This window comes from Mya arenaria, chromosome 17 (assembly GCF_026914265.1).
Source record: "Mya arenaria isolate MELC-2E11 chromosome 17, ASM2691426v1".
NCBI classification, from domain to species: Eukaryota; Metazoa; Mollusca; class Bivalvia; order Myida; family Myidae; genus Mya; species Mya arenaria.
Genome location: NC_069138.1, coordinates 51374873 through 51391375, shown reverse-complemented (window position 1 = coordinate 51391375; position 16503 = coordinate 51374873). Strand labels below are relative to the sequence as shown.

Genomic DNA, 16503 nt, shown 5'->3' with positions numbered 1-16503 from the left:
GTCTTTCAACCATTCAACCTGACCTGGTTAGTGTCTTTGAACCATTCAACATGACCTGGTTTGTGTCTTTGAACCATTTAACCTGACCTGGGTAGTGTCTTTGAACCATTCAACATGACCTGGGTAGTGTCTTTGAACCATTCAACATGACCTGGGTAGTGTCTTTGAACCATTCAACATGACCTGGGTAGTGTCTTTGAACCATTCAACATGACCTGGGTAGTGTCTTTGAACCATTCAACATGACCTGGGTAGTGTCTTTGAACCATTCAACATGACCTGGGTAGTGTCTTTCAACCATTCAACATGACCTGGGTAGTGTCTTTCAACCATTCAACCTGACCTGGTTAGTGTCTTTAAACCATTCAACCTTACTTAGGTACCGCCTTTCAACCATTCAACATGACCTGGGTAGCGTCTTTGAACCATTCAACATGACCTGGGTAGTGTCTTTCAACCATTCAACCTGACCTGGGTAGTGACTTTGAACCATTCAACATGACCTGGGTAGTGTCTTTGAACCATTCAACATGACCTGGGTAGTGTCTTTGAACCATTCAACCTGACCTGGTTAGTGTCTTTGAACCATTCAACATGACCTGGGTAGTGTCTTTGAACCATTCAACATGACCTGGGTAGTGTCTTTGAACCATTCAACATGACCTGGGTAGTGTCTTTGAACCATTCAACCAGACTTGGGTAGTGTCTTTGAACCATTCAACATAACCTGGGTAACGTCTTTAAACCTGACTTTGGTAGGATCTTAGAATATTCGACCGGACTTGGGTGGGGTCTAAGAACCATTGCAATTGATTAGGGTAGCGTATAAGTGCCATTAAAATAGACCTTGGTAATGTCTTCTGGCTTGAATAAGGCCGCTGTACCAGTTATATTTGTAGAATGTCCGGTTACAGCAGGCCTGTGTCAACGTGACACACTTTATTATGTATCCCAATAACAGGTCGAGGATTAAGAACACAAGTGTTAATACTTATTTGCTTATTTATTTAACAGGTAACAATTACTTCAAATAAATACATCTCATTACGTTCAAGTAAGCAATTTACCTTAGCCTTTGTACACAGATAACAACAACCCAAATTAGTAAAGGCGAGGATGGTATTGGAAATCAAAGCAAAAGCCAAAAAAAATCAAATAATCAAAATGATGAATAATTTTGGTACCTAAGCTTTTAACATTGTCTTTTGGTAAATACAACACTGGAAATAGTAATAACATGTGACCCTATTCAACCATATTGATACACATGTATCTTACATCTATGCTTATATATTCATGTACATGTAAAAATACACTTGTATGGTTTTAAAGACATGTGCACATAATATTAAACTTACTTAAGATTACTTTTAGAATTGCTGCAGGTCAATATGACCTAAAATACTGTAGATAATTATCACCTTATATTAAATTACAAAGCACAAAGAAAATGTTGATGTACAGTGTGACCTGTAGAAAGGAATTGCACTGTAATGAAAATATGAAAAGATCATAAACAGAATATGAGGAAAACATAGCGAACAGCACCTTAATAAGGAAAACCACCATAACGGCATGGCCAGTAGGCCAATATGAATTCATTGCTAGATTTTCATCCAATTTGTCTTTTTAAATGTGGGATTGGGAGACATTTTATTTTTCTTATGTGACAGTCCCTCCATTGAATATGTGTTCATGCTATTTTCTTATTGTATAAGGGACCATATGTTTCTAGATGAACCGGAAACATGATCATAACAATTCTCCTTTTTTACATGTGAATATTATACATTGACACCGGTATGAATAAATGCTGTTCCCAAACAGTATCAAACTGCTACACAAAAACAGACCCTAGTTGGTAATTTTTACTGGAGTCAATAAAATTTAAGGGGCTGCAAAAAAAAATGGGGCGAACGAGGATGAAAATCTAGCAATTAATTTAATCGTCATATAATGAAATAACACCATTTTCAGGTCATAGTAATTGGACTTTCATGAAATAAAAAGACAAAAAATAAATATACACCGGTAAGAGTATATAGAAATGACAGAAATATAGAGCCAGCATACACATGAAGTGCGTGTATGTGTTGAGATGTACTTTATGAGAACAGTAAACATGTTCTTATATGAAGGCAAAAATTGAAATTAAAGAAGGATTTTTTTATAACCATACACAAATATTCTACATCACGAATCTCACTGTAAAATGTTTTATAAACAAATAAAAAAATCAATTAACAATAGAGCCATAAAAAACTGCTTTTCCCCAATCTCTCCCTGTTCCGTTCCCACCCCATCAAGATGGCAAGATACATTTCGTTATACAAAATCTTGAGGAAAAAAAAAACTTTGTGGAAAGTGCATGGTCAATGCCAATCTTCAAAACTGGCTGACGTTGAATTGAAATAAAAAATATCAACTTCGGCCAGTAGTCGTAAATCATCTTTAGTCACTTAGTTCAATTTAGTAATATTTTCGTAGTCAAATTAAAATAAAAGTATAAGTGTCTTTTTTATATTGAAGTATTTAGTTTCAATCAAAGTGAAATTAAGTATTTCTCATCTTATGAAGCAATTTTATCATATGATAATTTAGCTAAATGTACTCAACTTAAGAAAATGACTTAAGTTAGGAAATGACTTGAGATGTTTTATAAAGAACGGCCTGTATCATAACATTAGCACATATTTCATGTCATTCATGATAACACGAAACTAACAAACAATAGAAATGAACTGACTAAGGGAAGCCATTAGAACATCAAAACAAGCTAAGGACAGTTTCAATATAATCTCATAAGAAAAAAAATCAAATAGTTTACAGCGCAAAACAATGTCAAAGAACTGATTTTTTAAATTTCATTTGTTAAAACAAACATTAAAAAAAGAACACATAAACAACCATAAACAAAACGCAACACTAAAACATTTATATCAAGAACTTTTTTTAAGAGAATTACTACAGTATGCAAACAAAGTTAGCTTACCCTAGCATTTCAAGGTTTTGGAACACTGAATGATCATGGCTTTTGCTCCATTTAAATACACTGAGCGAATTTCGAAAAAAAAGTGCAACATTGTCAACTGACTTCATACATCAAAAAACTGACTGACATCATCAGCAGTTCCGGAAACTTATTATTCAAAATCGCTTTTGGGGCAGCACAAATTGACCGTCTCTTCGTTACAAATAGGCAATATGATCATGCCTTAATTAATGAGCAGTACGCTTTGCTAACTTTATTTGCAAACAGTAGCAAAGGTTAACAAAACTGATATTAATTTTCTGACACATATTCTGTGTTAAGTCTTACAATAAGAGTTATATGGTTAAAGATATCAATGATAATTATTGTACAGCAAAGGGAATTCATTACATATATCACAAAAAGGAATTCAAAACCATTTAAATGCTAATGAGTTCTTATTACTTTTTATATTCACCAAGAATTTTTTTCTTAAAAACAATGAAATGAAAAAAATATTCTGAATCTATCCTACGACGTTAAACAATGAAACAGTGTTTGAATTCCATGAAATACATACATTTAACTTCAAATCTGTGGAAAATATTCCCATATTTACACAACACAATTATTGTGGATTAAATAATGTTAACTAGAGATATGCTGATACAGGATACATGTTTACAGATAGATAAATCCCCCAAAAAACATATTGCACCGCTCTATGCTGCTCAAGTTTGAAATAAACAGAACACAAATACATATATGTAACTATGTGATGACAGAAAGGCAGGACAAAACAAGTACAGGTAAGTGTGCTAAGCTTAAATGCACCTGTTGACTAAAAGAACATAATGCCTATATATGCCCCAGCACTATATAATACAGATGGATACCTTTCAGCCTAAACTGGTATTTGTCAATCATGTAAAATAGCACAATTTGAAATAGAAATAAAGATATAATCATAAAGCACATTTGTACATATGTACATGTAAATCGAAAGCACGCTAATGCTTAAATTTGTAGATACTGGCAAAAACCTACTGGCTGTCTGACATTTAATGTTTTATATTATCATTTTCACTTGATCATTATCAGAACAGGAACATGTTCTTCCAGGATCTCTTATTCTCTGAAGGACTGTCGCTGTCACCTTTGATCAAATCAACTCTTGGAGAGCAACTTTCGAATGAACCGGACGATTTAAACACATCGCCATCATAATCATCACCATGGTAACCATTAACAAATCCATCCACACTATATTTAGTTGGTGTACAAACTGAATCATTTTCTCTGACACCGAAGTCCTTCAAATGTCCTCTATCAACACAAGATGTATAGGAATGACTTTTCCCAAAAGCCGTTCGAGTGTGACTATTTTGTATGTTATTATCAAATTCCTCAAATCCATTGTGGTGGTAACCATTCACCATCTGACCAGAAGCACTTTTACTCGGTTCTTTTCTACTTTTAGCCGATTCAGACGGCATGCTTGCAGACTTTTTTAAATCACCCTTCTTTGGTGCCTTCTTACTTACAGGATTGCATTCTGAAGACACACTCTGAGAACCATTTGAAATTGGAGCGAATGTTTGCTTCCCAACGGTCTCGATGATGCTTGAGTAATGCTGTTTTGGTAAGGACTTCTGCCGTCTATGTCCTTTGGGCGGTTTTCTATCATCAATCACAAACTCATTGTCATTCCTATTGCCTAGTCTACATGATGCACTACCTTTTAGTCCAACATTCAATTGTGGATTTTTACTTTTGGTCCCTTTATTTTCTTTGGGTTCAATTGCTGATGCACTCATCAGTCGATCAGTATCACAGCCTGCAAGAGTTAAGTGAAATTAAAAGATAGCATAAGGTTAAGGAGTTTGCTTACATCTTATTACAATTATTGCAGTGTGATTTTTGTCCTCACATTTATTAAAAAAGTAATGTGGTTCTCTACCACACCATATTAGGCGAAAGTGTAAAACAGTTCCACAATCAAGTAGGTTTACAAATGCTGGACACATTTTTTCAAACAGTTAGAAAAAAATTGTTACTAAAGTCTTCTTTTTTTCTCATATCATACAAGTTAATATCTATGTGTATCATAACTTCACAAACCTATTCGGTCATCCGTTCCTAATGACCCACTCCTGGGTTTGCTGGTGCCACTTGACCCCCAGTTTCTAAATATAGATGCAAAAGAACTGGTTCTAGCCGGTTCAGATTTGGTTTGAACCATTTCTGGTGTAGATTCTGGAATCAATTCCCCTGGTGGTTGTCCTCCGTAACTGTAGAACAACTTAGGGTCCGATCCTTTGTGCTTCTTTTTCTTCTTCTTTTTAAATCCATCTACAACCTGTAATATTATGCAAAAACTAACATAGAATCTAATTTAACAAAATCGAATGATCAATAATAGCTTTTTTTAATCAAAGTGCGACGACAGATAAATCTGATAAAAATTACTTTTTCATTTGTTTTCTCTGTAGTTAAGACCTTAGGCTGTATTCAATAACCACCTTAGATTAAACTTAATTTTCAGATCAGAAGTTGAGTGTTCTGACTAGACTGTAAAATCCACGAAAGAATCACTGCTGCCCCTCTAAAGCTATTGAATATAGACCCTGGTGTCCATTATGTGAATGTGGTCCAGGGCCCCATTTCAATAACTTTGTCGTAAACCTTACACTGCTTGAGAGTGCTCTGGTACACCTGTAACGTTACGGGCAAAATCTATGTGATAAATGTCCTGACGATATTATCATTGAAACGCAGTTATGCCAAGAATGGTGTAACACATAATCTTAGGGTAAGTCTTACAATTGGGTGAGAGGCAGACATAAAATACAACACTTATCTATTGGACAATTTTAAATTGTATGTTCTAACCTGTTTTGGGTTTACTCCTATGCCATCATTTGTATCGTATGATGAAGCTGAAAACAAAACAAAAACAAATATTGTAACGTGCTACATTGCACCCAGTGTTTACAAAACACTAATCAGTTTAGTCTATGACTGCAAATGGGGAGACTCTTATGATAAAAACATAAGAAGCATACTACAGACTTATTTATCTTATCATTAAGCGACCCTTTTTCCCAAGATTCATGTAATATTGGGCAGACTGTACACATGTATGTTTATCATATTATGTTGAGTAATGAATGATTTCGATTTAATTAATTTTGCTTAGAAATAGCAATACCTTAACAGTCTCATTTAACATTACTTTGAATTTCTTAATAAATTGGTTTCTTAGGATTAAATTCAGTTTTGTTTTAAAAATGTCTTCAGGAAGCTGCATTGCAAAATGTTTCAAAATCATTGAGCAAATCTAGAGGAAAGAAACAGACTTTACTTTAAGTTTTCCCACGCGCCATGCTGTACAAACAATGTTGTTTGAAATATTGCGGATCAAACGTGTATTCATTACACTTTCAAAGCAGAACAAAAACAATGATGACCTTAACAACCTAATGGTCTTGTTTGTACAGTCGTGTGTGCTAGCCCTGGACAAAATGTAAAGATTTAGTTCCAAATAAGAACCATATACATTGCATTTGTTTAGATCACAGTTCACTTCAACTTAATAGCAAAAAACAATTTGAGTAGATGTTCACCATTCATACAGACATTCACATGCGCTGTCAGCCCACACTTCAGATGGCAAGACAAGATCAGGAAGACTTTTTGCACAAGTTAATATGCATACAGTGAACATCAGACATATATTCATGGCACCAGACATTCCATTACAGGAGAAATAGACAAGGTCTTAGTTTCCAAAACAACTGAATGCTAACTCTTATCAAGCTTTTTCTTTGTTGGTCAGGGGCTATAATTCAAGACTTTTTTACCAATGGTGACGGTACATGCTTAAAGATGCACTATTACTCCCGAAAAAGAATTAACACATTTAATACAATTGTTTTAATACACCAAAAAGATAAACCAATGTTGAAAACAATGATGTTTATGAAGAATTCCGATTTAATTCAAGAGAAATGTGCAGAAAACACGGTATAGCTACCTTATGAGACCATAGTAGATCACAGTTAATCTTTAAACATTCACTTATCATTTAAAAAATTTGCGTTTTCAGCTATTAAATACACAATTATAATATTGTTAATAATAATGAATATTTTCCATAAATGCATTTTTAGTAGGTAGTTGGGGATGTATCATTCAAAATGTATGTTTGTTTTACATGTGTATGTGTTGATTTTGAATAAAGGTGTCACTTTAACTTGTCTATGGTCATATTTTTTTTTTACTAATGACAGAGACTAAGTGTTTGCAAGATCCCCACAATTATTTAACTCCAACATCACTGTTGGCAACAGCACCATATGGCTTTAACAATACCTAATCCTTTTTCAATTTTGTGTAAGACGGGCCAATTGTTTTTTCAAGGGGAAAAGGGGGCATAACATAAGGGTCAAAGTTATTAGCTTTGCTAAAGTTATGGCCAATGCCAAAAATTTTGCATGATTTTCACAAGGATGATGACACCAAGGCATTTACAATACCTGAATTTTGAAACACAGATGAGATAACAAAGACTGACAAAGGGAGACAAATCATGCACACCTAAAGCTGTTTCACTGCAAAACCTCTGCAAAGCACCTCCTGTCTGAAGAGTATCTACAATCTTCTTTGATGGGGTTACAGGCCCTGATATTGAGTTCCTTCTCACTAAAGGGTTAGCACCAGGCTTGGAAGGCATGTTTTCTATGAGGGATTTCACTTCTGGTGGAAGGGAAGCTGGTTGTTGACGTCTTAGATGGAAAAATATCAGCATGGAGACGATGACCATGATTTCTATTGTTGTCCAAATCATCTGCCTGTCAGTAACCTGTAAAACAGATTTTGAAACCTTGTAACACTATAGATGTTAAGAATAGGACTTCATTTTCTGGTAAAATTACTCAGATTCAATCAAAATAGCAAAACACATTCAGGTACTAGAAAATTTGAGCTAAAACAAGTCAGATTAGAGAAATACGATTGTTTAAAGAAATTTTGAGGCCTTGGACGCGTTATAATGAAGATCATAAGGTACAAGATTGTAAATTTCTAGGTGTAACCCTGTTTTGGCTTTAACCGTGCTTCAATTAAAATATCGATAGAACATTTATCGTATATACTCTGCTCGTTACTTTACGGGTAACTCCCAGAGCACTCTTTAGAACCACAAGGTTTAAAATGACTGACATATCTTATTGAACAAATTAAAATATTTACCTGTTTGTTAAGCCTGTCAAAGTTCTGATTCAGACTGGTGATAACCCCTGTCAGGTTTTCCAGTCTTCTCTCCATCACCAACATTTCATCCTCATGTATTTTATTCTGAAAGTGTAAACAGATAATGAAGTAATTTTGTGTCTTCAAGTGCAGTTTAAACATATCTATCGATAAATAATTTCTTATCATTTTAAACAATACAATATACATGTACAAGAAAGATTTCACAGTGTTAAGTATTTTATTCTTTGAAAGGCAAAGGACATGAGGGAAGAAGGCTGCTACATTCATGTACCAAAAAAACTGGGTGAAGCTCCATTCCACAATTCTTAAAGTTAAAATCCTATCAAACATTCCTACCTTGACATCGTTTTCTATGGTCAAGTTGGTGAGTCGGGCCATGGTTTTGTTCAACATCTTCATCATGTCTTCTGATTGCTTCTTGTATCTCCGACTCAACTCCTCCAGAAATCTTATAAATGAAACACAACGATATTTATCAGTTATTGACCAGATTGTGAAGTGTTTTTATAACATTAATTATAATTGTTTCAAGTGTTTGTGCATGTTACATTGCTAAGATGAGCTTCAAAAAATGTTATAGAAGGTATTTTAAAAACTTTTAAGAAGTATTGTTTTCATTTGAAAACTGATATTTCCCCATTATCGAATTATGAAAGGGCCATACTCAGATGCTGGGCACAGCCACAAACTCAACCCCACATGCACAACTTTACATCCTGGTTAACATTCCTCTCAAGTTTCTTGACTCTGACTCATATACTTATTGAAAAAAGCGCGACACAAAATGGCATGCTTCATATGCAATTGTCAGCTAAGTCAGGGGCAAAAACTCTACTTTTACCAGAGGCAGCCACACGCTATACCACAAGTGCACAACATCACATGCTGGTTAAAACTCATGTAAAGTTCCATTACTCTGAATCTCTTACTTTTTGAGATTTGCGTAACACAAAATTGCTGCACTATCTATCTTATTTTCACAAATTTAGGGCCGTAACTCTGCACTTATTGGGCGAAGACACACAAAATATTTCACATCTTCACATGCTGGTTTATATTCCTGTAAAGTATTTTGACTCTGACTTATATGCTTTTAACATACACACAAGATATGATACATGCGCTATAGGCTTCTTTTAATGATGTCAAGAGTCTTAACTCTGCACTCATTTGGTGAGGCAAGCCCCTTGTTCAAAACTTCACATGCTGCCAACATTTTATCACTCTGGCTGATATATTTTAGGACATACTAACAACACTAGATTTCATGCTTTGTGGGCTATGTTTATGCCCTCACTCAAAGATTGGGAGGGTGGTGGGGGCAGAAGGGGGTTGAGGCATAATGATTGGCCCCTAAGTCAAGGTATATAACTTCCTTCAGTCGAAAGGTTGACATAGTCCAGATGAATGATAGTGTCCAAAACAATCAACTCTCATCTAGTATTTTGTTCAAGTTGATGAAGGAGTATAACTTATATAAGCCAGAGGTATATAATTTGCCCCACACATGCAGATGGTCTCTGTGAACATGAGTGAACAAGTTTCTTGTTATGGTTTTAAGTTATGACACACAATGACACACAGATAACAAAACATGACTGTAACAATACCTTCAAATAACTTTTGACAGGAACAAAGAAACTTAAAATTAGGATGCATCCCAAAGACACTCTTACCTGCTGCTTAGTGAAACGTTCTGCTCAAGGACCTTGATGCGGTTACTCAGCCTCATAATGGCCGACTCCCGCTTACTGCTGGACACTATGGGTACCCTCACAATGTCAAGATTGTCACCGCGGCTTGGGCGCGTACCCTTGTCTATAACAACCTGAAATATAAAAGAAGTTATTCGTAGACTGGGGATTCTCTTTTTTGCTACTGGCCACGAGAACGACTCACAAGGTCAATATTGCCATGTCCTGGATGCATACCCCAGTCTATAACAACTCTTAATATAAAGTTTTATTAGTTTTCACAATGATATTTAAGATTTATGAATAATATGTTGGTGATAGCCGCATAATGGCTCACTCCTGCCTGCTGCTGGAGAATAGAAGAAGGATTACAATATCCACATTGTCAACCAGGCTAAGGCGTTTACCCTTGTCTAGCACAACCTTTAAAACAATGTCATAATTGTAGATTAATAAGTATTGAAAATGATGTGGTGATTACAAATGGTAGCCTCAACAATTTCCAGTCCTTGTCTTCTCAGGTTATTTAAGTTTAATTTGGAAAGTCTACTGGCTAAGGTCACAAATCAGAACGCCTGTAAGGCTGTTTACTATTATCTTGGAGAGTTTTTGTTTTAGTAAGTTAAAATATCGTATGAAACATATTTGGTTAATGTGATAACATCTGTCAAAGTACAAATTCATGATCTTATCAATTTTAGGCCGAAAATCGTTCATTTTATGGACAGTAAATCATTCGTCAATTTATGCTATGGAGGGCACAAAAATCGAACACTTCAAGTACATTGTTTTTTTCTAAGAAGATACATCAATCTAAAAAAGTTTTGATAATTTGACAAATGATTCTGAAGCAGATGCATGCTTTAAAGTTTGAAATGAATTAAAGACAAATTGATAACATTATAACATCAAAAACTTGATTGGAAATTACCATTATTATCGCATTAAGCTGTAATTTTTTTTATTGTTTCCGCTGTTTTTCAGAACACGTTGACAGCTTCATTCAAAAATAATTTTCAAGGTCATTTATACCTTTCCCTATTTAAAGTCCAGAAAATCAAACATATATAAAAGGTATTTGACTGCACGTATTAGTTAAACGCCAATATACCTTATCATCAATAACAATAGTGTTGGGTTGCTGGCTAGTCTCCTCATGCCGGATATCATCTACGATGTCATCCATGTCCCCATTTTCCACGGCAACCTCAGCTGGCTTGGTGATGTCACTGGTTGTCATGACAACAGTAGAAGCTTTGATGTCAGTCAATGCTTCCTGGACGTCTATACCCACAGTCATTGTGTCAGGCTGGTACTGTAAAAAAAGCATTTATAAACAAACACTTGTCATTTAAATTAATCAGAATTTACCTAAAGAATCTAAACAATCGTTAACCTGCAGAAGTATCAGTGTTTAGATTCGAACAACCGTACTTTTAAAATTTAAAGAAAATTCAAATGATAATACTTCAATATACACATTAATGTGTTATTTATGGTGCAATTAACATACAAGATTTTTTAATAACAGTTGGTAAACTCACATTCAAAACAACAACAAAAAAAGATACCGCGGTAAGCATGCAATCACTTTTCTTAAATTGTCCATTGCAACATTGTTAATAACTCAAAAATAAAGCTTACAGAGTTTCCTGTAGCTGATGTATCAACATGTGGTTGGTTCCCATCAGTTGACACCGTCTCTTTACCAACATCCTTTGTCTCTGGTGCCCAGCTTGGAGGTAGAGAAGGAGTGGCACCAATAGACTGGTCCACTCTACTCCCTGTTTCTATGGCAACAGAGGTCGGACTGGGGTCAATATGAATCTGTTCAGAGCTACTTCCTGTCTGATCAATATGGCCATTTTTATCAGTTGTACTTGTAGAAGAAGAGAGTTTTGTAGTCCCAGACTGAGGTAAATTGTCTGAAATCTTCGTTGGTTCAATTTCAACCACTTTTGATTGTGTTGTTTCTTTTGTTTCACTTTTTGATGATTCCATTGATGTTGCTGTTGGCACGGATTCTGTTTCTCTAATATCTTTCACCTTAGAAGATACAGATATTACAGTTGATTGTGAACTGGATATTTTCGTAGTTTCCGACAAAGATGACTGTTTCTTTGTCTCTGTTTTTGGACTTCCATTTTCACACTGACTAGAACTCATATTCAATGGCTTTACTTTGATATTTTCCTCATCTTTGATGGCTGGACTAGTCTGGAACACTATGAAAGCAAAACGACACAGACTAGAATTAAAAAATGAGGAAGTAGTGGATAACTTTGTAGCAAACTTGTCACTGGTTTCCATACACTTTTGAAGATGATGTTTAAGAGGTTTCCCTGGTAACGTGTCCAGCGGGATTAATGTGGAGGTCTCAATCTGCTCATCTTCATCAAGTTTTCGAACCAAGTTTGCCTTGCCTGCATAAAACAAAGCAAATAGCACTTTGGTGATAGAAATTTTAAACAGTCTGAGTATAAGGTATTAAAAAGATTAAATGATGAAAAAAGTATGAAATTAGTTTAGAACTATTCTTTTTTAATTCAAAGGTGAAATTTAAGGATATTTCATATATTGCATTTGAGTAGAAACTGTGACTGGTGTGGAAATCTGTAAGGTTGCATTCACAAAACATCTTAAGTAGCTTCTTAACTTAAGTCAATTTCCTTAAATGTTCATAGTCCAATAAAATAAAAATAGAGAAGTTTTTAACATTAATATGTGTTTCAAATAACATCAATGTAAATGAAATAGGTCAGATATTATTAAGTTATGATATCATAGAATGAGCGAGATACTGAAAATGACTTCAGTTAGGAAAGACTTAAGATATTTTATGAATACTGGCCCGGCAATGTTTGTGGAATGCCTTTTATAGTTCTTGCATGTTAAATATAGATCTGATCACTATATGACTTGGTGATTGTAGACTACATATGGATATATAGTCTGATATTCTATCAATAAATCGGTACTTTCATTTAAGTGTGCGTGGATTTAGAGCCAGCTGCCCGGTTAGCTACGTTAGTAGAGTGCTGTGTTTGGGGCTTCTTGGCATCAAGCCCTGCATCAGGTGCACATTACCTACCAGGTTTACATTTGAGTCAGGTTGGGAAAACACAGGATGTAAATGCAAAATAAACATAAGATGAAACAACTGTAAATTCCTTTTTCTCTTACATTGTGTATGATTGACAAATTGTATCGGTTCATTACCTGGTTCAGGGGGTTGTGGGAGTTGTGTTTCCAAGTCTCCTGGAGTGGGTGGAGTTACAGGCAATTCACCAGGACTGAAATTATACAACATTTATACAACATACCAAATTACATTCATTTTTAAACAAGTCTTGAAGCTGCTTTATTTTGCGTTTTTCTGATCAACTGTGTTAAATAGCATGATCAAAAAATAAACAAGTTTATGGAATTTAAAATTCAAACAAAAAAAATCACACAAAATTTTCAAAAATTTAATAGTTTGACATCATTTTTTTTAGGTGAATACCTAGGATAATAATTGAATGTATGCAACTGTATGATTTCTTTCATAGTTTTTGACATAAAAAACCCATTTTTAGGTAGTTATAATCATTCCCTATAAAAAATATTATTTTTCTAGAAAAAAATATATTACATTTTAGCATCAGGAGGGCAGGGCAGTGTTGTAGTTTCCGCAGGAGGCGTTGAAGTAGATATATTCTGCTGACCACCTGACAATGGGTCTGCCAAGTTAGTCCCAGTCACATCTTAAATGGAGAAATTAAGAAATATATGATATCTTTAATCATATATTAATAATGAACTTCTATCAGTCAATAAGCTTTCGCAGGAAAACACATGTATGGTATTATTTACTTCTATCAGTCAATAAGCTTCGCAGGAAAACACATGTATGGTATTATTTACTTCTATCAGTCAATAAGCTTCGCAGGAAAACACATGTATGGTATTATTTAATAAGCTTCGCAGGAAAACACATGTATGTTATTATTTACTTCTATCAGTCAATAAGCTTTCAATTTTACTTCTATCTTTCAATAAGCTTTTTCCACTTACTTTTGGAATCCTCTTCATGTTGCTCCACATTCAGAACTTTCTTGACAATACCCAACACAGTGTCTAAAAAGAACAACAACTTTCCAATGTAGCATTCATCAATTCGATATTTCCATAGAGTGTAGTTTCACTGCATTTTTCTTTACGATGTGTATTGAACATACAAGATTTTTCAAAATAGAGAGATAAAAACACCTAACTCCACTCTTATGCTGTTTTCAGACAGAGTTAACAATGATTAGTGAAGCATAAAATATGATCAAATCTATTGTGTACCTTTGATATCAGATAACAGTACATGACCATGTCCTTACTTTTGTCATTACATGAATATCAAAATCTCACTATCTAACATCAATTTAATACCAGAACATAACAAAGAAATATAAGCCCCTGTCTTAACCTTTAGCACTTTCAAAGAGGTTCTTGGTTTCACCCCCGTTCTGACCCTCAGATTCATCAGGATCGTCATCATCGTCATCGTCATCTGTGTTGCCATGGTGAAGAACCTCATCATCATAATCAACGGAAACACCAAGCACCCTGGGGTAAAAGTTTGCTCAATTGTAGTCTTTATTACATGTATGTAAAGTTAACATATATTATATTCTGCACTAAGAAACAAATAACATGATATACATACTGGGTCTAATAGCTGAAAATTGTCAATCCTGAAAAATAGCGCGAGTCTGTTAGAGTACGAGGGATTAATGCAAAAAGAAGAATAAAGGATTTTTAACCCTTTTGAAATTTCTTTCCAAACTTATTTATATTAATTTCAAGGTACTTTCAACTGTTTGTTATGACCATGTCCATGCAAACAAGGCCTTCAAAGAGACAGCGTGATTACTATCTAGCCACTTTTATGTCTAAGGATTGCAAAAATTTGGAGACTCATGTGAATAATGAAGGGGCAAAATTTATAAAATATGCAAGACTGAGTTATCTTACTTGAATAATTAAGTAGGTCGAAAGCCCTTGTATAAGTTTCAATGCATTACTTCCAAGTACATGTAGTTGCTGACATATGCACACTTACATGCAAAACATAAATCAGAATTTCTAAGTCAAATTTAAAACATTAACATTATATGGAAAAAAATAGTAATCTTACTTAATTAAATAAAAGGCTTGGATAGTTGAAACTGCCTATCTAAATAAGTATTTGCTGATCTATTGATTTAAATGCAGTTACATGTAAAACCTTTACCAGAATTTCTAAATACAAAAATAAAGGGCCATACTTCGCATTATATGCAAAAAGAGTAACCTTACTTGATTAATTAAGTGCCTGCAATCTTTGAAAGTATAAAGTTTTAATGCCATCACACTATGCTCTTCTGGCCTTTGGCCAGTTGAGCTAAAAATAAGTTTATCATGATAATCAAAATAATTTCCATTTAAAGCCTAAAAACAATTGTGAATGTAAACATTACACAACATATAACATTACACAACATATAACATTACACAACATATAACATTACACAACATATAACATTACACAACATATAACAAATGAAGACAGTGAGCTCAGCCTATTCCTGTTACGATTGTGCTAAGATGTTTTTAGGCCAGTACTAAATCATTGACAAAGCACAGAGAAGGGATCTTTACCTGAATATTGTAAGGGGACAAAAATGCTCGTGACCAAAGTGTTCTGTGATCTCAACTCTGACATATTTGGCATAGTAGTCCTGTAGTTTATTAATGGTGAAGTTCTGCACAGCTCGCTCATCCCGTGTTTCAAATTCACCAGCTGACTGCCAGTCTTTTGTGGGATATCTGAATAACACAAAAAAATGAACTCTAGAATACAGATAATATAAATGTGCATCAAAATATGCTGAATTTGAAGTATTGTTTAGGCACCACTATGGTGCCATTGCTTTTTGTAGCAATCACATCACAATGGTGTCACTGTATGTGGTAACAAAGGCACCATCATGGTGCCACAACTTGTTGTTACAAAAGTACCACCATGGTGCCAATGTATGTGGTAACAAGGGCACCACCATGGTGCCACAACTTGTTGTTACAAAAGTACCACCATGGTGCCAATGTATGTGGTAACAAGGGCACCACAATGGTGCCACAACTTGTTGTTACAAAAGTACCACCATGGTGCCAATGTATGTGGTAACAAAGGCACCACAATGGTGCCACAACTTGTTGTTACAAAAGTACCACCATGGTGCCAATGTATGTGGTAACAAACGAACATCATGGTGCCACTGCTTGCAGTAAAAAAGCCACCACCATGGTGCCACCGATTTATACAAAGGCACTACCATGGTGCCACCGCTTTATACAAAGGCATCACCATGGTGTTATCGCTGGTGGTAACAAAGACACCGCCATGGTGCCACAGCTTGTAGTATGAAGGCACCACAATGGTGCCACAGCTTTTATACAAAGGCACCACAATGGTGCCACCACTTGGGGTCACAAAAGCAACACCATGGTGCCATAGCTGGTTGTTTTTTAAAAAGTATAATTAAATCG

General features: G+C 34.9%; 1 protein-coding gene across 4 annotated transcripts in view; it reads right to left on the bottom strand.

Moving 5' to 3' along the window:
- Positions 1 to 984: 984 nt before the first annotated feature.
- LOC128224138 (SUN domain-containing ossification factor-like) overlaps positions 985 to 16503 on the bottom strand; it is a 30521-nt gene continuing 15002 nt past the window's right edge. For 3 of the 4 annotated variants that reach the window (XM_052933841.1, XM_052933843.1, XM_052933842.1), the window contains 14 exons: positions 15616 to 15783; positions 14402 to 14541; positions 13999 to 14061; positions 13577 to 13688; positions 13162 to 13235; positions 11587 to 12365; positions 11054 to 11257; positions 9925 to 10076; positions 8585 to 8696; positions 8225 to 8329; positions 7571 to 7835; positions 5864 to 5910; positions 5093 to 5330; positions 985 to 4808 (listed from right to left, as the gene is read on the bottom strand). In XM_052933841.1, the coding sequence (XP_052789801.1) occupies positions 4069 to 4808; positions 5093 to 5330; positions 5864 to 5910; positions 7571 to 7835; positions 8225 to 8329; positions 8585 to 8696; positions 9925 to 10076; positions 11054 to 11257; positions 11587 to 12365; positions 13162 to 13235; positions 13577 to 13688; positions 13999 to 14061; positions 14402 to 14541; positions 15616 to 15783 (3199 nt within the window). In that variant the 3' untranslated portion in view covers positions 985 to 4068. The remainder of the gene's footprint in view (positions 4809 to 5092; positions 5331 to 5863; positions 5911 to 7570; positions 7836 to 8224; positions 8330 to 8584; positions 8697 to 9924; positions 10077 to 11053; positions 11258 to 11586; positions 12366 to 13161; positions 13236 to 13576; positions 13689 to 13998; positions 14062 to 14401; positions 14542 to 15615; positions 15784 to 16503) is intronic. The other variant, XM_052933844.1, reaches the window with a different exon arrangement.